Here is a 23,294-nt window from a genome sequence, read left to right as displayed (position 1 = left end):
GTTTGAGCTTAGACGTAACACTAGCACGACCCGTACTCGTCCATCCACGTTTCATAGCGGACCACATCGTTCGCGGATACCGACTTGCGCGTCTTCTTCATCGCGTCCTGGAAGTCCTGGGCGGTCACCGGCAGGTCGACCTCCTCCCGCCGGATCATCTTGATCTCGGACGGGCTGAGGCCGCTGATGTGGCGCCTCATCGCCATCATGGCGGCATCGCTGGCGGATGAAACGAGAAGTCGATTAGAAACTGATCAGGTATTGGGCATCCGGAAAGAGCTTACCGGCAAACGTTAGCGATGTCCGACCCGGTGTACCCGTCCAGCTGTTCCACGATCGCTGGCGTCTCCAGATCCGGCGAAACGTTGACGCCCTTCAGGCAGAGCTCCAGCAGCGCCTTGCGGGTGTTGTCGTTCGGAAGACCAATGTAGACGCGCTTCTCGAACCGCCGTCGGAAGGCCTCGTCGATGTCCCAGGGGTGGTTGGTCGCCGCCAGGACCATGATGATCTTTTCGTCACTGAAATTTTTAAGAAGTTTAAGATTTTGAAACTTTGAGATTGAAACTCTTTACTCACTTGGTAGCATTCAACCCGTCCATCTGGATCAGCAGCTCCGCCTTGAAGCGTCGACTTGCCTCGTGCTCAGAATCGCTGCCCCGGGACGCACACAGCGAATCAATCTCGTCGATGAAGATCGTGCTGGGCGCGTAGAACCGGGCCATTTCAAAGAGCAGCCGGACCAACTTTTCGCTCTCCCCTCGGTACTTGGACGTGAGCGTACTCGAAGACACGTTGAAAAAGGTCGTTCCACACTCGGTGGCCACCGCCTTGGCAAGCATGGTCTTGCCGGTTCCCGGCGGTCCCACCATCAACACTCCCTTCCAGGGGCGTCGAATGCCTCGGAAAAAGTCGGGCAGAATAACTGGGAGGACAACGGCTTCCTGCAGGATCGCCTTTGCTTCGTTCAACCCCGCCACGTCGTTCCACTGGACGTTCGGATTCTTCTGGAGCATGTCCTTCTCCAGCGTGTCCACCAAATGGGACTCATACCCGATCGAATTGAACATCTTGGACTTTTCCAGCCGCTTGACCGGCGAGTGCTGCTGCTGCGGCGAGTTCTCCTCCACCGAGGTCACTTCCTGATCGTCCGAACCCCCGCCCTCCTCCGACGAGGACTTCTTCGGCCGCTCCTTAATCTTAGACGTGGCCAACTTCCGCGCCCGAATCCGCTCCACCGAGCGGCTCTTCCGCAGCGAACTCTTCTGGCCGCTATTGCGGCTGCTCCTCCGATCCGTCGGAGTGGTCGTCGAGCTGGTGTAACCGACGCTGTTCTGGTGCGTTAGCGATGAGGTACTGGTGCTGTGGTGCTGATTGGAGTTGTTGATTGAAGGCAGCGTTGGTTGCAGTTCCGGGTCGCGACGCCGCAGCGACGAGATCCAGCGGGAGTCGGTGGCCGTGGGCGGCGAGGACGCGTTGGAAGCCATGGACGCGACGTGGCTGTGGTGGCGCGGGTTAGGGTGGACCTCTGGAGCGGGGGAGAAGTGAAAAAAGATTAATTATTGATTTTCTTCCATTGGATTTGAAATTTAACTAGTACACTCAATGCAAAACTTTTACAACAAATTACAAGGCACTAAAACTAAGAAAAACGTTAAAATCTTTCAATTGTCAATTCAAGCAAATTGGTCTAAAATTTGTTAACTTTGTACAACCTTTTAAAAATTGCAGTTTATGCAATAAGTCGCAAAATAATGTTTTTTTCAGCACGATTCGCACATTATCCGCATTGACAAGTTAGGTAACTATGATAAGTGCTTAAAAAATCTAGTTTCGCCGCGAGCTGCATGTATTTTTTTTTCAATTCCAAAAAACGCTTTTGAATAGGATTTTTCAGTGAAACTTTTGCTACCCCGCTTTAGTTTACCGTACGTTTGGTCAACTCAAAAATCAAAACAGTGTCGTAAAGTATTATTTTTCGATTAAAAAAAATCGGGTCTCAATATTTTGACCAAGGAACTCCCATGCCAAATTCAGCAAAATTGAATCTGATACCTGCATATTTGACGTGGGATCGCAGAGTAACTTACTCTGTGGTGGGATAGCTATGCAATATATTTGGCGGTGATAAGTAGGCCATTTCAAAACTGACAGGAATAGTAACTTTTTTTTAACAGAATTGCTAAAACACTTTTCCACCTTTTAAAAATTACAATTTTCATTCATTTTTATTTTTTTAAATAAACATTGCCATAATAATTTGAATCTCCGCGTTTGATCATCTAAAACATACAAAAAAACATTTTCTACAACTTAGTACAAAAACCAAATAAATCATAAAGGTGAAACTTAAAATAAATAAATATTTTTATACATTTTTTTGTTTGTATGCAATGCATTCAAAATTCATTCGAACGCTCTATATCATCTCAACGTCCTGATACAAAGTGTTAACAGTTTCCAATAAATTACGAATTACAACCTTGCTGGAGACAATTAACTATTCGTCAGAAAGTTGTCATATTAGTTGGAACGACTGAACCATTTTTCCAACTTTTTGTTTCATTAGCTAAAATAATTTGCCCAGAATTGAATTATTTTTACTTTTATCCTGTCCATCGTCAACTCTCCAGAATATAAATTTGTTGCCATGGCGAATATAAATTTGTTGACAAAAAGCATTTAATAGGGATAGCTTCAACATTTGTAATGTTGATTCAATAAATAAATAAATTAATGAAAATAAATTTAAATAAATGTAAATATAGAGAATTTTCTCAGCTTTTCAAAAATATTTTTCAAAAGTGGGCAAACATGGGCACGAATTTTAAAAATGAATAACTGCGACTATTTTCAAAAAAGTTACCTAAAAATGACTACAGTCATGCCTCGGTTTAGCACCGCATATGAGGGATGCAAAACCGAGGCGTGCATAACCGAGGCACAGAGCTTATGGGATTTTGGCTACGTCTTTTCAAAAAAATACTCAAAATTTTTTTTTTTCAATATGGGTATCAAACGAATTTTCACAAAACTACGTATTTTTGAAAAAAAATGATTTGATTATTTGATACCCATAATGTAAAAACTGAAATTTTGAAAAGTTTTACAAAAATACGTAGTATTATGAAAATTTATTACAATTGAAATGTATGAAAAAAATCCCGATCGCTTGATACCCACTTTGTAAAAACGGAAATTTTGAGTATTTTTTTATCGAAAATACGTAGTTTTGTGATTTTTTTAGTATTTTCAAAGAATATTGTTATTACATTCGAAATGTATGAAAAAATCCCGATCGTTCGATACCTACATTGTAAAAACGGAAATTTTGAGTATTTTTTTCGAAAATACGTAGTTTTGTGAAAATTTTGAGTATTCAAAAAAATGTTGTTATTTCATTCGAAATGTAATGATACCCATATTGTAAAAATTGAAATTTTGAGTATTTTTTCGAAAAAACGTAGTTTTGTGAAAATTTGGAGTATTTTCTAAAAATGTTGTTATTACATCCGAAATGTATGAAAAAAACCTGATCATTTGATACCCATATTGCAATAACAATATATTTTTGGATTCTTTAGAGAACAAAAAATGCATTTTCGAAATACAGGAAAAATACGTATTTTTGTAAATTTTTTAATGAAATAATAATTTTAATGGATAACTGACATCATCCCGATTCCAAAACACTATAATTTTTTGATGTTTGCATGATTTTTCATACGATTAAAGCCAATGTCTCCCATATAGCCAAAATACCATAAGCTCTGTGCTTCAGTTAAGCACTGGGCCGTGCTTAACCGAGGCAGCTGAACGGTGCAAAACCGGGGCAGTGCAAAACCGAGGCGTGCAAAACCGAGGCATGACTGTATAACTTGAAAACGGTGCACTTTATCAAAATTTCACTGAATTTCTTTTTGATTGCAAATTCGATTTTACATCGAAAAACTTACTTAATCCACCTATGTGGTTGATGCCTTCCTCACTTTTTACCAACTATGGGTAATATGAGTGGTTTGGAAACATATTTCAGCTATTTTTTTAGATTCAGAAAAATAAGTACACAGATATAACTTAAGTGGTCATAACACGAGACAGGGTTGCCAGATTATCAATGTTGTGAACTCGTTGGAAAGGTCTCTCGATTACCTAACCAACGATGGGTCGGATGATGGATCCGGACATCGTTTGCATACATTTAATTGAGATCCGGCTTCAAAAATGTATATAAATATCACTTAAGTGGTCATAACTCGAGACAGGGTTGCCAGATCTTCAATGTTGTGAGCTCGTTGGAAAGGTCTCTCGATTACCTAACCAACGATGGGTCGGATGATGGATCCGGACATCGTTTGCATACATTTAATTGAGATCCGGCTTCAAAAAAGTACATAAATATCACTTAAGTGGTCATAACTCGAGGCAGGGTTGCCAGATCTTCAATGTTGTGGACTCGTTGGAAAGGTCTCTCGATTACCTAACCAACGATGGGTCGGGTGATTGATCCGGACATCGTTTGCATACATTTAATTGAGATCCGGCTTCAAAAAAGTACATAAATATCACTTAAGTGGTCATAACTCGAGGCAGGGTTGCCAGATCTTCAATGTTGTGGACTCGTTGGAAAGGTCTCTCGATTACCTAACCAACGATGGGTCGGGTGATGGATCCGGACATCGTTTGCATACATTTAATTGAGATCCGGCTTCAAAAAAGTACATAAATATCACTTAAGTGGTCATAACTCGAGACAGGGTTGCCAGATCTTCAATGTTGTGGACTCATTGGAAAGGTCTCTTGATTACCTAACCAACGATGGGTCGGATCCGGACATCGTTTACATGCATATAAATGAGATCCGGATATATGTGAAAACACATTTTTATACATAACTTTTGAACTAGTTATCGAAACTTCAAACAATTCAATAGCGATGTATGGGACCCTACACCAAGTCGATTGCAACTGGTTTGGTCAAAATCGGTTCAGCCAGTGCTGAGAAAACTCAGTGAGAATGTTGGTCACATACATACATACACACACACATACACACACACATACACACATACATACACACACACAGACATTTGTTCAGTTTTCGATTCTGAGTCGATATGTACACATGAAGGTGGGTCTCCGAGCTTTTCATAAAAAAATCATTTTTAGAGCAGGATTATAGCCTTACCTCAGTGAGGAAGGCAAAATGAAGTTGAAAAGTTTTTGCGACCTATATTTTGATTTTTTTTTAAATCAGTATTGATTCAAAAACTTATTAGATTTTTGCACATTCTGTAAATTTTTGAAAAGTTGGCATTTGTTGTCCCCTAAATTTTATCAAAAAATAAATGAAAATAAAAATAGTATTTTTTGCCAATCAAGTTTTTGTGACAAAATTATAAATCACCATTAATTTTTTTTTCGTGTATCGTTTTTTTCCAGTGTAGTCCCTACAACTTTGCCCAAGACACCAAATCGATCAAAAAAATCCTTCAAAAGATACAGATTTTTGAATTTTCACATATCATTTTTATATGGACAGCTGCCAAATTTGTATGGAAAATTATATGGAGAAACTAGTGATGCAAAATGGCTTCTTTGGGCATACCGAAGGCACCAAAAAAGTTTCAGCCGGATTAAAAAATACAAAAAAAAATCGAATGACCGAAATCTCACAGAATTGCTTAGCTGCAACTATTTTGCGAATTCCGAGATAACAAGTAACTATTAAACAAACCCCGAAGTGTTGAGAGATAGCTGGGGAGGCCAGCTATGGTTTTACACTAAGAGTTTTGTGAAGAAGTTTCCTGAAGCTTGAGAATTAGCCCTTTTTTCGTGTTGCTCCAGCTTTAATATCCTTAAATTTGAAATTTCCGTGCCATTTTAGTCTAGCTGAGCCATGTACCAGTCTGCCCAACCACAAACCTTAAAATTAAGGCCATCCAGAGCGAGCTAAGCAAAAGTCGTCATAAACACATGCAACCCCCAGAAAGGAAAGCCGAACTCCGTCTTGGACAATGTTGTTCTGAACAAAACCACCGACTCTCACCACCTTACCAGCACTAATTTAGGGGTCAGTTTCGAAACATTAAACGTGAAATTGGGGTTAATGTTATCGAATAAGGTGTGTGTAAAGGTGGGGAAAACCCCCGTTAATGTAGGTATTGGGGCCAATGGTTTTCGCTCATTAAATCCCGCGATAGATACGTGGACGACCTCCTTTCTTCCCCCCTTTTTTTGATAACACCCAGTTTGTTCGAATAAGGCACCCACCCATGCGACACAGACGACGACGTGCGGTTAAAGTCTTGGCATAATCTTCATGCTGACCTTGTGTTGGAATTTTGTTCTTCTGCAGGTTGACCCGGATCGTGGAACCGGGCGGGCCGCCGCCGCCACCGGGGTGGACCGAAGTCGCCGCAGCCACGTTGCTCGTGCTGGTTGCCTTCTTCATGCCGATGACGGGCACACCTCCACCGCCGATGGATGGTCCGGGTCCGCCCCCGCCGGGACCACCCCCCGCCCCTGGGTTGGTGGCCGAAATTCGCGACGGCCGGTGGGTGGTGGTTATTTTCGTAAAGGCGAACGGTGCTAAATTGTCCAGTATCAGCGTGTCCATCATGCGGGCCATGTGCTGGAAGCTGGACGTCGACGGTTGGGAGCTGTGTTGGGGGAGAAAGAGAAGAAGCAGTTGTTAGTGTTATAATTCAAAGGAATATCACTTTTCTCACTTGTTTATTTGGGTGATAATTTGAATTTTGGTAAATAAGTAAGGTAACATTTTATAATGATTTTTTTATTGAAAGATTCAAAATCCTGGAACAAAGATACAAAAATGTTTTTAAATATTTTAAGCATGATTTGGGATACAAACTGAATCATATTTGTTTTAACTAAGTTTAAATTTGTTTAGAAATATGTCTTTTGTCCAAAAAGCAATATCCAATAAATAATAAAATTGATTATCCTTAAAACAAAAGTACCTTTTCAAAAAAGTGCATTGTTGTCACTCTTCACTTGAAAGAAGTTTCAATCTTGTCGTGCTATCTTGGAACACCCTTAAAATTTCTGTAAGTGCGACAACTGGTCAAAGGGATTTCAAGTCAGAACGCGTTTGACACACGTACATGCTCGACTACCATAAACATTTTTAATGTTATCTTGGGACTCCAGCAACCAAATTCATAGAAACTTCGGGACAATGCACAGAATGGTCAACCAAACAAAACGTGTTAGTTATTGTTTACATTGCGTGCTCTAGTTTTTGTTTATTAAATGTTAAACATTGAAACGCGTTTATCTTGGAACGTCAAAAAGCGACGTGCGCTATCTTGTAAACGTTGATTTTCCAATTTTGTTATATTTTCATTTTTTACACCAACCCCAGACAATTTTTCATAATCGTGACTCAAATTCTCAGGGTACACTCAACCCTCGATGGTCGGTCACTTTTTCGTTTGACACTTTTTTAGTTTGTACCCCGTTGGTTTGTCAAAGTCAAACTAAAAAGTGACGAACTGGCACTTTTTACACGGCGCTTGCGCACACTATCAAAACAAACGTTTGGTAGTGTGTGTGGACTCCGTGTAAAAGGGGTGTCAAACTAAAAAGTGACCCCGTTCGTTTGACAACAGTTGGTGTCAAATCATGGGGGTTTGAGTGCATTCGAAGTAATTGCCCAGAAATTGCAAATCAAATCTGGATGCGCCATCGAGTCCAAAAATGAACTCAGTTTCCGAGCAGGAACACGAGAATACCAAAATTTGGTACCCTTGCTCGGGTTGTCCTGAAATGACCCATCAATTAAATTTTTAAAAGTTTGTATTCATTCAATTCGCAGAAAAACTATCAACAAAACCAAACCAAACCAGCACTAAGTTATCCCTTCCTAAGGTGTTAGGGTCTATATGACCCAGACGGCTTATAAAATGTGCTGTAACTTTTATTCATTCTTACTTACAGACTTGAAACTTTCTGACTTTTCCTAACTTTGTAAAATAAACATTTTGCAACCGGAAGCAACCTCCAGCGCCACCTAGAAAGGGCGCTACAAAAAAACTTACGTTAAAGGTGTTAAGGGGTCTATATGACCCCGGAATTAAAAAAGCTGGCAAAAATCCATTTTGCAACCGATTTTCGTTCTTTTGGACGCAAATGAAAGGTATGGATGTCTAGAAAGGCACCTGTGCTATGCGGACCCAATTTGGCCACTTTGGTTCCTGGGAATCGATTCCAAAGGAACAAACTTTCCGGCAAACCGGCTCTCATAATTTTTATTAGATTTAGCTATGGATTAATGCATAATAAACTATATATAATCTCTAAAAATACGAGTCATATGCTCCGGATCAGGTTGCATGCCATTTGGATCATATCTGGCCACTCTGGAACCGGTTCCGGATACCCTGGAAGTGGCCAGATTGCTATTTTGGTAAAAGCCTATCGTGCGACATATCAAACTTCATGGAATTACATGCCATGGACACTGGAACCAGCCAAAAGACAATTGGACCATATCTGGCCACTCTGGAACCGGTTCCGGATACCCTGGAAGTGGCCAGATTGCTATTTTGGTAAAAGCCTATCGTGCGACATATCAAATATCATGGAATTACATGCCATGGACACTGGAACCAGCCAAAAGACAATTGGACCATATCTGGCCACTCCGGGACCGGTTCCGAATACCTTGAAAGTGGCCAAATGGCTATTTTGGTAAAAGCCAATCGTGCAACATATCAAACTTCATGGAATAACATGCCATGCATGCTGGAACCAGCAAAAAGACAATTGGACCATATCTGGTCACTCTGGAACCGGTTCCAGAGTGGCCAGATATGGTCCAATTGTCTTTTGGCTGGTTTTAGTGTCCATGGCATGTAATTCCATGATGTTTGATATGTCGCACGATAGGCTTTTACCAAAATAGCAATCTGGCCACTTCCAGCGTATCCGGAACCGGTTCCAGAGTGGCCAGATATGGTCCAATTGTCTTTTGGCTGGTTCCAGTGTCCATGGCATGTAATTCCATGAAGTTTGATATGTCGCACGATAGGCTTTTACCAAAATAGCAATCTGGCCACTTCCAGCGTATCCGGAACCGGTTCCAGAGTGGCCAGATATGGTCCAATTGTCTTTTGGCTGGTTCCAGTGTCCATGGCATGTAATTCCATGAAGTTTGATATGTCGCACGATAGGCTTTTACCAAAATAGCAATCTGGCCACTTCCAGGGTATCCGGAACCGGTTCCAGAGTGGCCAGATATGGTCCAATTGTCTTTTGGCTGGTTCCAGTGTCCATGGCATGTAATTCCATGAAGTTTGATATGTCGCACGATAGGCTTTTACCAAAATAGCAATCTGGCCACTTCCAGGGTATCCGGAACCGGTTCCAGAGTGGCCAGATATGGCCCAATTGTCTTTTTGCTGGTTCCAGTGTCCATGGCATGTAATTCCATGAAGTTTAATATGTCGCACGATAGGCTTTTGCCAAAATAGCAATCTGGCCACTTCCAGGGTATCCGGAACCGGTTCCAGAGTGGCCAGATATGGTCCAATTGTCTTTTGGCTGGTTCCAGTGTCCATGGCATGTAATTCCATGAAGTTTGATATGTCGCACGATAGGCTTTTACCAAAATAGCAATCTGGCCACTTCCAGCGTATCCGGAACCGGTTCCAGAGTGGCCAGATATGGTCCAATTGTCTTTTGGCTGGTTCCAGTGTCCATGGCATGTAATTCCATGAAGTTTGATATGTCGCACGATAGGCTTTTACCAAAATAGCAATCTGGCCACTTCCAGCGTATCCGGAACCGGTTCCAGAGTGGCCAGATATGGTCCAATTGTCTTTTGGCTGGTTCCAGTGTCCATGGCATGTAATTCCATGAAGTTTGATATGTCGCACGATAGGCTTTTACCAAAATAGCAATCTGGCCACTTCCAGGGTATCCGGAACCGGTTCCAGAGTGGCCAGATATGATCCAAATGGCATGCAACCTGTTCCGGAGCGTATGACTCGTATTTTTAGAGATTATATATAGTTTATTATGCATTAATCCATAGCTAAATCTAATAAAAATTATGAGAGCCGGTTTGCCGGAAAGTTTGTTCCTTTGGAATCGATTCCCAGGAACCAAAGTGGCCAAATTGGGTCCGCATAGCACAGGTGCCTTTCTAAACATCCATACCTTTCATTTGCGTCCAAAAGAACGAAAATCGGTTGCAAAATGGATTTTTGCCAGCATTTACAATTCAGGGGTCATATAGACCCCTTAACACCTTTAACGTAAGTTTTTCTTAACATCCTAGGAAGGTTAAAAACGATAAAAATAGTAAATTCTTGTAAATAGCATTTAAACAAATTCGATTGTAATACTTAGTTATTTTATATTATTTATCTTCGATCGACGAAAAGGTGTTAGAGCAATTCCAGCTCAAATCGGCAATTTTTCTGGTACTTTTGTACCCGACCCTCTCCGATTTCAATGAAACTTTTTAGACATGTTATCTTAGGCCTATATAAGCCATTTTTGTGTGTATGGAGCCAGTTGCACTCGATAATGACATTTGATAAGGGCGTAAGGGTTTTAAATATTTTTGTATTTTGTAAATTAAATATTGCTGTATCTCTATGCCGTTACATCGTATCAAAAAGCGGTCAAAGACAAACTTTTAGGAAATTTGACGAGCTTTTTGAAAAAAAAAAACTGAAAGAAAAATACACGCCAATTCTATGAGAAATTTCAACAAACTCTGGAAAATTGGACGAGCTTTCCGGTAAAAAGTTAACGAGACTGAAAAATCAAGCCTGTCATATAGAAATAGCCAAAAACTACTAAAACCCTATTTTTTCAACATTTTTATTTTTAAAACCACTGTATCTTCACAAGGATTGGACATAGGACGATGGTCAATATGGAGATTTTTATGTAAAATTGTCTGGAAAATCGATTCCCACTATCTGTTTTAAAACATTTTGACGTTTAGACCACTTTAAAAAATAACAGTTTTAGTAAACGTTTTTGTATGTTTTTAGGAGAGACATACCATTCTGCATTTTTCGTGAGTTTTTTTGTCACATTTTAGGCTATTTTCACAAAAATCTTGAACGAAAAAAAATCGTGACATCACTTTAAAATTTAACTTTTAAATTTCTCATAGAATTGGCGTGTATTTTTCTTTCAGTAATTTTTTTTTTTAAAAAAGCTCGTCTAATTTCCTACAAGTTTGTCTTTGACCGCTTTTTGATACGATGTAACGGCATAGAGATACAGCAATATTTAATTTACAATATACAAAAATATTCAAAACCCTTACGCCCTTCTCAAATGTCATTATCGAGTGCAACTGGCTCCATATACACAAAAATGGCTTATATAGGCCTAGGATAACATGTCTCAAAAGTTTCATTGAAATCGGAGTAAGTCGGGTACGAAAGTACCAGAAAAATTCCTGATTTGAGCTGGAATTGCTCGTTATTGAATTAATTTGTTATGTATGTAGTTGATTCAGCCATGACGGAAATAGCAACAAAAACATCCGTAGCAAATACTGTACTAATTTTGTTTAAATAAAAATCAAATTTTGATAAATTAGAATGATTCCTGGTTCCTCTCCAAACAAAAATTCTTATTACCAGAAGTATCAGTCCTAAAGCTAGCTAAATTTCATATTATTTGAAGAAAGTTTCCTCGACTCCAATTACTGGCCCCCTCATTTCGTGAAAACTCCATGCAACATTTCGGAGCCCAAGCCTTGACACACATAACGTCTGCCTTCATGATTAGTCGCTTAGTTGTAACACTTTACTGCCCGCAAAGTCCGACGCTTAATCGCGGCTCATTTCCCTCCTGAGGAAACCTGGAAACTGCCCAAAGTGTGCTTTCAATGGGCTCCAGTCACGTAACCGTCAGAACTTTGCTCTATAGAGAGGCGAAGAAGCACGAAATTACACAGAAGTTCATCCACTAAATCAATTTGGTTTGTCCCGTGAGACTTCACCATCTTCTTCTTGGTTGTCATGCTTGAGGATAGTTGAACTTGAACGAAAAGAAAAAAATGCAATTTCCTATCTCGGAAAAAACGCACAAATAAAATTGCAACAGGTAAGATGCTGCAGAGCAAATAAACTTGAAATATGTGTGTCAACGCAAGTCAAAAACCGGAAATGTTGCAAACGCGACACTCCACGTTGTCCTTGTCACACATATTGCACACGACTTTATATAGCTTTGACTAACTGGGCTTTTGCTGTAAATATGCTGGCAACCACTTTCGTTGCGGGGAAATTCGATATTTATGCAAAAGTTTCGCGCATTTAAAGGGCGACTATTTTGAAAATAGCGTGCATTAGAAATTATGCAGATATATTTTGGAAACAAACAAAATTTCGTTTGACCTTTGAAAAAAGAAGCGATTTAAATTTGGACTACCATTTTGGAGCGAAATTAATTCACTCTAGTTTTGGTGGAAAATGTCAGCTCGGAGAAGTATCGATCGAATTTGATATGTTGGGAGTAAATAAAGTGCGTAATGTGCTGGGTACACCCATTTAAACCTGGGAGGGAGAAGCGAAGAGGTCTTCTTATTCTTATTCATTTTCTTGTTGTTGTTTTTGTTTTTTGTGCAAGATAATTTCTCTTCCCATTTAAATTTCCAGTCAGTCATCATCTGCCCTTCTTGACAAAACAAATTTCAAACAGCTCATTTCAAAATAGTGCTCAAGATCGTACATGACTCATGTGATGCAACTTTCTCCGCGGTTTTTTTTTTTATTCATTACTTATTTTTATTTGGTCCTCTTCGGTGCCGAGACGAGGGTAGGACCGGAAATCATGAATGTGACATAAAAAATAATGAAAATATTTTTTTCAACTAATGACAGCAAGGGTCATTTCACACCATACTTGCAGGACATGAAACCACAGAGTAACACAGAGCGAGCAGTCCGAAGAAATGTCATTTTATTTTTTGGCTGAATGAGGTTTGCTGGTAGCAGGCGTGCGATGTACCACAAAGTGGAACCAAAAATCGAATGGCAGTAGTGACTCTGTCTTACTCTGTGATGAAACCGATCACTTTTAATTGATCTGGGTGGGTTTGCTGCTTTTCAACTGGGTGCTGAACTCGTTGAAGATCCTCCACAGCTCAGCCGAACTTTAGAGTACCTCCTTGCCTTGTTCCTTCGTGACTCCACAGGCGTGAGGGGCCAGTATTTTGTTTGCTGCTTCCTGCTTGTCGAAAACGAACCTTCTGTTTTTTTCCGGAACCGCACCCGACAGCGGAGGAAACTACGCCGCCGTGAGCGCCGGTACTGCCGGACTTATTTTTCTGTAATATTCCTTTCTGGTTGCAATAAAATGCAAAACCCGAGCATTGGAGGAAGTAAAGTGAATTCGCTGTGACATGATCATTCTTCCGAGATGCCGGCTTTGCAGAGCGATTGTTTGAAAAACGGTGGCTTATGTTAAATTGAACGGTCTTAATTTTTAGGCAAATTTTACCTACGATGATTTTTTTTCCATAAAAAAAAGAAAACGTTCCGCTTCCTTTCAATTCATGTCAACCTCAGGCTCGCCGTTTTTTCCCGCTTTGTTCCTATTTCCATCCAGAGATTTTTTTTCACTTCTTCCACAGCTCTGGTTGTACTGAACGATTTATATATTTAAATACATTGACTAACTACTACTAACTTAATAAGTCTTAGTTTAAGCACATGTATGTAAGACATAACATTGATTGATTCATGGTCATATTGGAAATATAGGGGAAATATACCCATTTTAATCACTCTAAGTCGTTCGACCCATTCTCATCACTTTTGCCGTTTTCAGCTATTAAATCAACATTTTCAGATGTATCAACAATGGAGAGTTGCTTGCTCACTTTTATTTGAGCTATTTATTACTTTGGAACAGTCAAAAACACTTTATGAAAGCTGTAATTCATGATCAAAGTGCTGATAGGCCGATAATAGAAATAGGCTGAGAAAGGGTATAGTTCCCCTATCTCATGAATATATATTTTAAACTAAATCTTATCAAAAATAAGCAAAACTTGAAAAATAAATAAAGTTAATTATTTTATTTTAGCCTAAATTGTCTCAGTCCGAAAAAACATATGCAAATTTAAAAACTTTTTTAAATTTATTTTCCTAACAAATACAATACTGCTCTAACCAAATAAGAACAGTAACAAAAATTGAAGGCGGCTCTCACTGACAGTTCGCAAGTGGCTGACACTGACAACTAGGTGTATTCTTCTCCGCCCGACTCAGATTTAAACTGTTCACTGGTAATTGTAACTACAGAATGATGTATGACTGTTGACAGGCATAAATACGAGTGCAATGAACATATTTCTGTTCTAGAAATATGTTTTGAACAGCAATTACTTTTTTTTATTATTTCTAAGAGGGAAAAGCCTTTTCAAGATAAGTTCAATTTCCTCTCGTGCATAGCAAACCTTATAATTTTGTATAATGCTGTATCAAAATAATTTTCCTTTTGATATCAATAAGTAGTTTTATGTTTTGCATAAACCTCAATATTACATTACATTTTTTTTAAACAAAACTTTAGAACTCTTTGTAAAGTTAAGGTCCGCCAATTGTAAACATTCGAGTTTTCCGGAAAACTGTAAATATTCCTTCATTTAATATTTTTCGGAAAATATTTCTTCATTCAATATTTGCAGTTGACCTCAAGAAGGAAAAACAATGATTGTTTTGAGTCGTTTTTTATCATATTGCAAAAATCCCGATACTGGAAAATTATATATTAGCTAGTTTTTTACTTCACAAAAATCTAATAACAAGTTCATCTAAAAAGTTTGTGCAACTTTTGAAAAATCACTCAGTGCGGATGAAGATTCAAAAACATTTTAAACTACAATTTTGAGTCCAAAAACGCTCAAGAACGTTCTTTTGCTTAAGGGTGCACAGCAACCAAGGAAGTTGTTGTCTTCTTATTCAAAAATTGACAAACTTCTTGATATATACAGCACTTCCATTTGAATAGGGCCTAAACCGAAAAACAAGTTCTCCGATCGGGCTCGAAATTTTTCTGGGGGTTCCCTGGCCAAAATAATTAGACCCGTATTTTTTTGTTTGGCCATTAGGGTGACCTACATCGTGCTAGGGTGGTTCGAAAAATTGCATTTTTCGTAATTTTTCGCAAAAACCACTTTTTTCAAAAATTATATCTCCGCGTCATTTCATCCGATTTTAGCTGCCTTAGACGCTAAAGAAAGGTGATTATTGCTATTTGAGAAAAATGGTAAGAAGTTTCATAAATCTAGCTTAACATTTGGAAAAGTAGTATGAAAACTTAAAATGGCGTTTTGACCGTGTCTGGACCAAAAAGCCTATGTCTGAACATATTTTTATCGGATTCCTCGGAAAATTTTACATAACATATCAAAAAACTGGCGATGTTGAACCGTACGTTTCCGAGATATGATTTTTTGACAATAAAAACTGAGTTTTTCATCGCGCCACGCGCAAAAACAGGAAAATTACGAAATCTGCAAAAAATCAACTTTTTTCACTAAAACTGCGATAACTTAAAAATTTTAGCGATGACCTATACATTAGGGTGGGTACGTTTTTCAAAAAGTTCTCGGATCAAGTTTTAGTATGGTTCCCCTTGTAGGGCATGCCCATAGGGACTTTCATGCCAAATATCAGCTCATTTGGTTGTAAACTGGCTGCGCGCATCAGGGTTAAAGTTTACATGGGAATTACTATGAGAAATTGGAACTTTTTGTTCAAACGCTCCTACAGGTCGTGGAAAATCACGCGCCAACTTCTGGTATGGTCAGGCCTATGGGGAATGGTCTGGAGAACACTTTTCCCGAAGAGAGCATATGGATTCGTTGTCCCTAGACCTGGCGCATCGGCAAACAATCCAATGTCTCCGGAATCAACGGTTTTCCCGCAAAAAGTATCAAATTTTTCTAGCATGCTATGAAAATTTGATGAACACCGCGACGCCATATGTCAGACAGCTACCACGTGGTTGAAATATTTGCAAAAAAATACATATTTGCTATGCAAAGATTCTGAATTCGACTAAATAATATCTGGATTACTCGAAATGATCATTTTCTAGTTAAAAGAAGGTTTGCAATTGAATATTCCAGCCGTTTCTCACCCACGTGGTAGCTACCTGACGTATGGCGTCGCGGTGTTCATCAAACTTTCATAGCATGCTAAGGAATATTTGATGCTTTTTGCGGGAAAGCCTTTGATTCCGGAGACATCGGATTGTTTGCCGATGTGCCAGGTCTAGGGACAACGAATCCATATGCTCTCTTCGGGAAAAGTGTTCTCCAGACCATTCCCCATAGGCCTGACCATACCAGAAGTTGGCGCGTGATTTTCCACGACCTGTAGGAGCGTTTGAACAAAAAGTTCCAATTTCCCATAGTAATTCCCATGTAAACTTTAACCCTGATGAGCGCAGCCAGTTTACAACCAAATGAGCTGATATTTGGCATGAAAGTCCCTATGGGCATGCCCTACAAGGGGAACCATACTAAAACTTGATCCGAGAACTTTTTGAAAAACGTACCCACCCTACTATACATGTTAGGGTATCAAAAGTTGCGTATTTTAATTACAAATAAAGCTCAAATTGATCATTATTTTTAAAACAATTCGTTTTTATAAATGGATTTCCTGTATTTCGTTTATTTTGAATGAATTTGCCAAAAATGTATAGCACAAATTATTATCAGATTCATTTCAATTTATTATTATTTGACGTTTACTTCACATTGTGAAAAAATCATAAGTTGTCTACATGAAATTGTTATTGAAAAATATCACTAAGAAACAAGGAACAATTTCGCCGTGAAATTTCCTACAAGTAGCATGCATTAGTATTGAGCGAAATTTTTTGGTCATTTTGCGGAGTGGTTTTTAACATTTTTTCACTCAAAAGAACTAATTTTACTCCTAAAAACGCCCTGCCATATCCAAATATACGCAAATGATTTTTTTTCTGATGACGTTAAACTATAAATTGAAGCATTAGACGATCACATTTGCATGACTTGAGTACGTGCATTTCTAAAAATTTACTCAAAAAGCACTTTTTTTCATACAAGCTCAGCGCGCGAGTTTTAAAACATGTTTGGGATTTTGTTGTTGTATGGACATGGACATCCTAATCTATCACCAAACATTGTTGGTCGGTGTTATCTTCCACCGTAAAATCTTTGTACCACGTATTTTGAAACGAAATTGATAACACTTTGTGACGTCAAAAGTATCGATTTCAACGGAACCCATACATCACTTTCGCCCGAAAAGAAACCAAACCTTCTTTATCGCCCACAATCTACATCTCATTAGACCGCCTCCACCGGGTCGCCGTGAGTCAGCCCAAAATCCAAGCCTAAATTTAGAACTCTGTTAAATGCCTTCGCGGCAGACTGTTGTAACACGCCCAAGATTGCCGGTTTGACCCTGGAATTTGACTTGGTCGTTGTAACAAACCAAACTGCTTGCTCCAAATAGTCTTCTAGCGGTTAAATTGCTTTCAAATCTCTAAAAAACGAATTTGTCCACAATTCAACGGGTTGACCGGAAATGCAGCGCAACGAACTCAAGCGGTGGCCCAGTTTTGGGTCACGTCCGTTCGTCACACTTACTTTTTTATTAGTCAGTTCCAATCGGAAGACATTTCTTTATGCTAAATAATTGATCTCACGACAATCATACACACAGAAAAAAAAAGAGTTATTACACGCCACGGTTGGTCAACCGGACGAGGTCGTTGTCCTGCATGAACCGTTATTCAGCAAGGGGGTGCGGGTACTTTTGAGTACACATAGAGGTTCAGTACAGGTACCTACCTGAGTTGGAAAGTACGATTTATGTGAGGGGGTGGTAGCGTGCCGAAGGAAAAACCGACAAAGAATTCAAATAATGGCACATGCAGTCTCACGTGCCGGACTGTAAACATTAAGAATGCATTTTTTAAGTGTAGCACTTTACTATAGGCTCTAAGTTGGAACTCACGTGTTTTTCCTTATGTGGTCATTTGAAGCTACTTCAGTATTGGAAACAATTTGATAAAATATATAATCCGGTTAGTTTTTGCAGAACCTCACAAATTTCTCGCAAAATTTATGAAATTAATTTCCATATTTTTTCGATCCATTTCAAAATACATTCAAACCCCGATGGTTTGACACCAACTGTTGTCAAACGAACGGGGTCAATTTTTAGTTTGACACCCTTTTTACACGAAGTTCACACACACTACCAAACGTTTGCTTTGATAGTGTGCGTGAGCGCCGTGTAAAAAGTGACAGTTCGTCAATTTTTAGTTTGACTTTGACCAACCAACGGGGTACAAACTAAAAAAGTGTCAAACGAAAAAGTGACCAACCACCAGGGGTTGAGTGTAATGGAAAATTTATGGTCACTTACAATAACAAATATGTTTTTCAAGCCTTCTGAGCAATTTTCTCAAAAATAAGCAAATTTTTTGAAAAATTTATTGTTGTATTCTTTAATTTGAATGAAACTTTGTGTGAATGAAACTTTGTGTGACAAAAAATGCCAGTTGCATCATTGTTTCGCTCATACAAGTCTCCACCAATTTTGGCAACCATCCATAAATAAGGCTATTAAAGTATTCAAAAATCTGCAAATTGAGAACGGATTATCTGATCGATTTGGTGTCTGCGGGAAAGTTGTAAGTACAGCTTAGACAATTTCAGAAAAAAATTGTTACACTTAAAAAAATTACCCATTTTTTTATTGGGCTTAAAATAAAACACAAACACAAAACAAAACATGGACAAAAAAAATAAAAAAACAAAAATAAAACCATTATTTGACCTACACTTATCAGGGGTCAATTTCTACATTTTTGTATGACCAAATCTTACCCCTCAGACTCAATGTCACCCATGATGACAGTATTGAAAAAGTTGGTCATAATTTATTTGGCAGTGTTGCCAATTTATCAAAAAAACATAAAATTTTTAAAACGTTGAAAAACGTCGATTTTTTTACTTTATTTTTAGATGTGAAATTAATTGGCAATCGAAAAGTACATTTAAATTTCGATACCGTTCGACGCTTTTAAGTTAAAGCCACCGAAATTGTTATTTTGTTGATAACGTGACTTTCTTTACCTGTACTGCCGTTCTACGCATAATTGTCCCATGTTCAAAAATGTGCATCTGAGAAAAACGCGATTGAAATTTTTCTTCCGATTTCTGTGATTCTACGCTTAATTGTCCCGTGGGTCCCTATTCATCCTTTAAGTCCCGAATCATCCCAGTTAGCAGTTTATCACTCTTATTAGTAATCCTCTTGCTAACCAACAGGTAAACAAGACACAATACTTCGTAAAAGTAATGATTCCGTTAAAGAAAATACTTGGTGGGACAATTATGCGTAGAAGTGTAACGATGGGACAAACAGACTTGGTGTTGTTTTTGATGAGTTTCCGAACAAAGTACTAGATTTTATGTGTTTTTCTTAAAGTTTATATCAAACTAAACTTAAAAATGTCAAAAAGTCAAAATCGTCCAAAAATGACATGGGACAATTATGCGTAGAACGGCAGTGTACAAGTCATGACCAAGCTTAATCATCTCTAAAATCTAAAAACAAATCATTTGTTATACATTTGCTTAAAAGACATTTAGATTAGTTACTGAGATACATCCTCTAAAACAGGGGTGACCAAAGTATGGCCCGCGGGCCAAACGTGGCCCGCAAGGTGATTTTTTATGGCCCGCGGACCTAGCGTGTAAAGTGGCTTTTTGACCCATCTGTAAAATGATTTTATATTTTTTAAATATTTAGCATATACATTTATGTGAACAATTATATTTTTGTTCATTTTAAAGAAATAATTTATACATGCTTTGATCCCGACTAAACGACACAAATATTTTGTTGAGAAATCTATCCTAATAACAGTTTAAAAGCTATTAATTTTTTTTTAATTCATAAAACATTTATGAAAATGAGCTATAAATCGTTCCAATTTTACTCAAGTAGAAAACTTTACAAAAAGCAAAAACATAGATTTTCTAAACTAATTAAAAAATTACAACGCACCATTTTTTCTGGGCTAAGCCTCAAACTTATTTTGTACTTAGAAACTTTTCATCTCGGGATCGAACTTGTGTCATTTGAGTTATGAATCTAACATCTGATTCAGGCATACCATCATTTATTCAAATTTTGAATTTGGAGAAATAATGGTTGAAAACCCCTTTTGCAACGATTTAACATATTTTGTGTACTATAGAAATAAAATGACCTATTTCAAGTTACACCTTCTATTTTTTTTGAAACAATAATGAAAATGTAAAGGAAAATACGAGGGCTTTCAATTAAAAACCTTTTTTTATTTTTATTATATTTGAGAAAGTACAATCGTCTTCAGCCACAAAATGATCATTGATCAACCACCCCACGACCTTGACCCGTGATTTTTAAACTTTTACCAAAAGTATTTGCAGCATCCTTAACTGACTTCAATGTTTATTGAGGCATGCAAATAAAAAGCTAAAGGATATTTTTTTTTGCATTTTTTATATTTTGTTTATTTCAATAAATTTGAACCAACTGATTAGAAGCTTTTTTGAAATTTTTTTTTGAAAAACTGTAATTTTTTGTTCTCTTATATTTAAATGATAAATAAAAAAAAAATCATAGAATAATTTCAAAAAGACAACTCCTGATCGAAGTATTCTCAGTATTCTAAATTATAAAAACGTAATTATTATTATTATTTTTTTTTTTAATAATCATATTTTCACAGTTGGCCCGAAAGCTCACATGAGCTTCAAATTTGGCCCGCCATTCTTTGAGCACCCCTGCTCTAAAAGGAAAAGCAAGGGTTTCTCATCATCAAATTTTTAAGAGGCGATAACTCAACAAATATGCGGCCGATTTTTAATGTCAATAAATGAAAGTATCGTGGAACTTTACGATCTTTCATACAGAAATACTCTCAAAATTTCCAAATCAACCTCAACATTTTCGATCATACCGAACAATTACTTTGAATCAGATAAGAGAATTTGAAAAATATTGTTATAACCTTGAATTGTACAACATTTATACCAATTGATAACCTGCCAATACCTTTAAAATATAATGTTTTAGCTGCTTTTGGCCCACAATTACCATATTTTGATTAGTCTAATGATTCTTGAAATGAAAAACATAACATTTTTCATTCCATCAAACGGAATTATTATTACATCGTTTAGAGAGATTGAAAGAGGATGGTTTATTTATTTGTATTTGTATTTGTATCTTTATTTCAAAAATATACATAAGGGCAAGCCTTTTATCGTATACAGAGACATCATTAAGTTCGAATATGATAAAACTACAAACAAAAAAACATAAAACTAACTAAAAATTAGGATAGAGTACATCAAATGATCATTGTTTAAATAAAGAGAAATAACTTAACCTAAAAACAAATGAGAATGACTTCAACATGAAGAATTTAAGTGATAAAATAAACTGGTCAAGAAACTGTTTCTATCAAGTGTTCATTAAATATTCCCTACACTGATGCTTGAAATCACTTATAGAAGTAAGATTTTTCAGACGATGAGGCAAAGCGTTCCACAGGCGTGCGCCACGGACTACGAATGAATTCCCCAGATAATTAGTATGATGAGTTGGAATTAGAATGTTATGTGTACGTTGTGATCTACTAAAGGAAAGTTCTTCATATAGATAAGTTGGCTCTTTGAATTTAATAAGTTTAAACAAAAAAACAAGAAGCTGCAAATGAAAATATTTTTGTAATGGTATGCCAAGAATTGACGACTGATATTGAGAAACATGGTCATATCTGCGTAAATTGTAAATGAATCTAATACAACTATTGAAACAAACTTTTAAATGACGTTCAGTTTCTGCTGACAAATGAGAGAAAATCACATTACCGTAAATAAAGTGAGGTAAAAGAAGAGTTTTTACTAGTTTTGTTTTAGTATCAATTGATAAAGTGTTTCTATGTTGGTTTAAAATTCGTAAAGTTGTATAAACCTTCCTAATAATAAAAGATACATGATCGTTCCAGGTTAGGTGTTTGTTCATAACTATTCCAAGATTGTTTACTTTATCAACTATTTCAATTATATCGTTGTCTATTGTAATGGGCGGTAATACAGGTAGATCAGAATTAGGACGAGTAAAAATTATGGCTTTTGTTTTAGATGCGTTAAGTACTAGACCATTATTGCGACAAAAATTTAAAATGGATAAAAGATCAGCGTTTAGCAAAGAAATATAGTGGGGAAGTTCTGAAATAGGACAAGATAAATAAACTTGGGTGTCATCGGCAAAAGATTGTATACTGCAATAACGAACATGTTCTGGGAGATCATTAATTGACATTGTAAAGGCTAAGGGACCTCCAACGGATCCTTGTGGAACACCTCGTTCGTTTTGTCTAAATTGTGATCGACTTCCATTGATTTCAACCAATTGATGTCTTCCTCCTAAATAACTCTTACTTCTGATATGCATGTGTAATTGTGTGTTATGATATATTTATTTTATTTGAAGATACAATATTTAATTTAAGACAAAATATTCGTAAGACAGTTACAATTGTTCACATGAAACTTGAGTCAAATTAATATCCTCAATCCCAAGTGCGCAAAAATTGCAAATATTGCTTAACAAACAAAAACCGCCACCTCGCACGAATCCCAAATTTTCTCGTTTATTTCAAGCACCTTCAATTTAGTTGAACGACTCCAACTCCTCCCAAATACCGTGCTCGACAATCCTGCAAGTCAATTATGTACCACCAGTCAACAGCCAACCAACACATGCAACGCCCTCTCGTCCAACACAACATCAAAATGTATCCTAGCAGCAGCAGTCATCAGTCGCGGGGTCATCAAACTCGCATGCTAGGCTGGCAGTTCAGTCCAGCCTGAGTCCAGTTAAGGTTTAGGTCCGAGGAAAACTTGGGTGGAAAAACTATTCCAAATAGCGTGCCTGCGGTCATTATACCAAACTCTGTGTGAGTGTGTTCGCTTCCATTTTGACTGGTCCGGTGGAAATTCCTAGGTGAAACTTCTCTAGTCTTGGTGAAAAAGTTGTACCGTTAGGAGTACATATCCTATTGTTGGAAACTTTTCCATGATTTAACAGTGCACATCAACCAGAGCTTTTGCAACAAGATTTTTGTTTCAGACTTTTTTCAAAACAACGGGAACAATCGATTCAATTTTTGATTCATCCACTGAAGTACTGTCTACAAAGAAAATTACCGTAATCTGGGGT

General features: G+C 37.8%; 1 protein-coding gene across 4 annotated transcripts in view; it reads right to left on the bottom strand.

Annotated features, from left to right (window-relative positions):
* Positions 1–7: 7 nt before the first annotated feature.
* LOC120413955 (katanin p60 ATPase-containing subunit A-like 1) overlaps positions 8–23,294 on the bottom strand; it is a 56,389-nt gene continuing 33,102 nt past the window's right edge. For 3 of the 4 annotated variants that reach the window (XM_039574962.2, XM_039574961.2, XM_039574959.2), the window contains exons 2-5: positions 6,271–6,659; positions 577–1,525; positions 285–518; positions 8–219 (exon numbers count right to left, since the gene is read on the bottom strand). In XM_039574962.2, coding sequence (XP_039430896.1) covers positions 21–219; positions 285–518; positions 577–1,525; positions 6,271–6,659 — 1,771 coding nt within the window. In that variant the 3' untranslated portion in view covers positions 8–20. The remainder of the gene's footprint in view (positions 220–284; positions 519–576; positions 1,526–6,270; positions 6,660–23,294) is intronic. The other variant, XM_039574960.2, reaches the window with a different exon arrangement.

The sequence above is a fragment of the Culex pipiens genome, chromosome 3 (assembly GCF_016801865.2).
Source record: "Culex pipiens pallens isolate TS chromosome 3, TS_CPP_V2, whole genome shotgun sequence".
Taxonomy (NCBI): Eukaryota; Metazoa; Arthropoda; class Insecta; order Diptera; family Culicidae; genus Culex; species Culex pipiens.
This window is presented reverse-complemented; position numbering and strand designations above follow the sequence as displayed.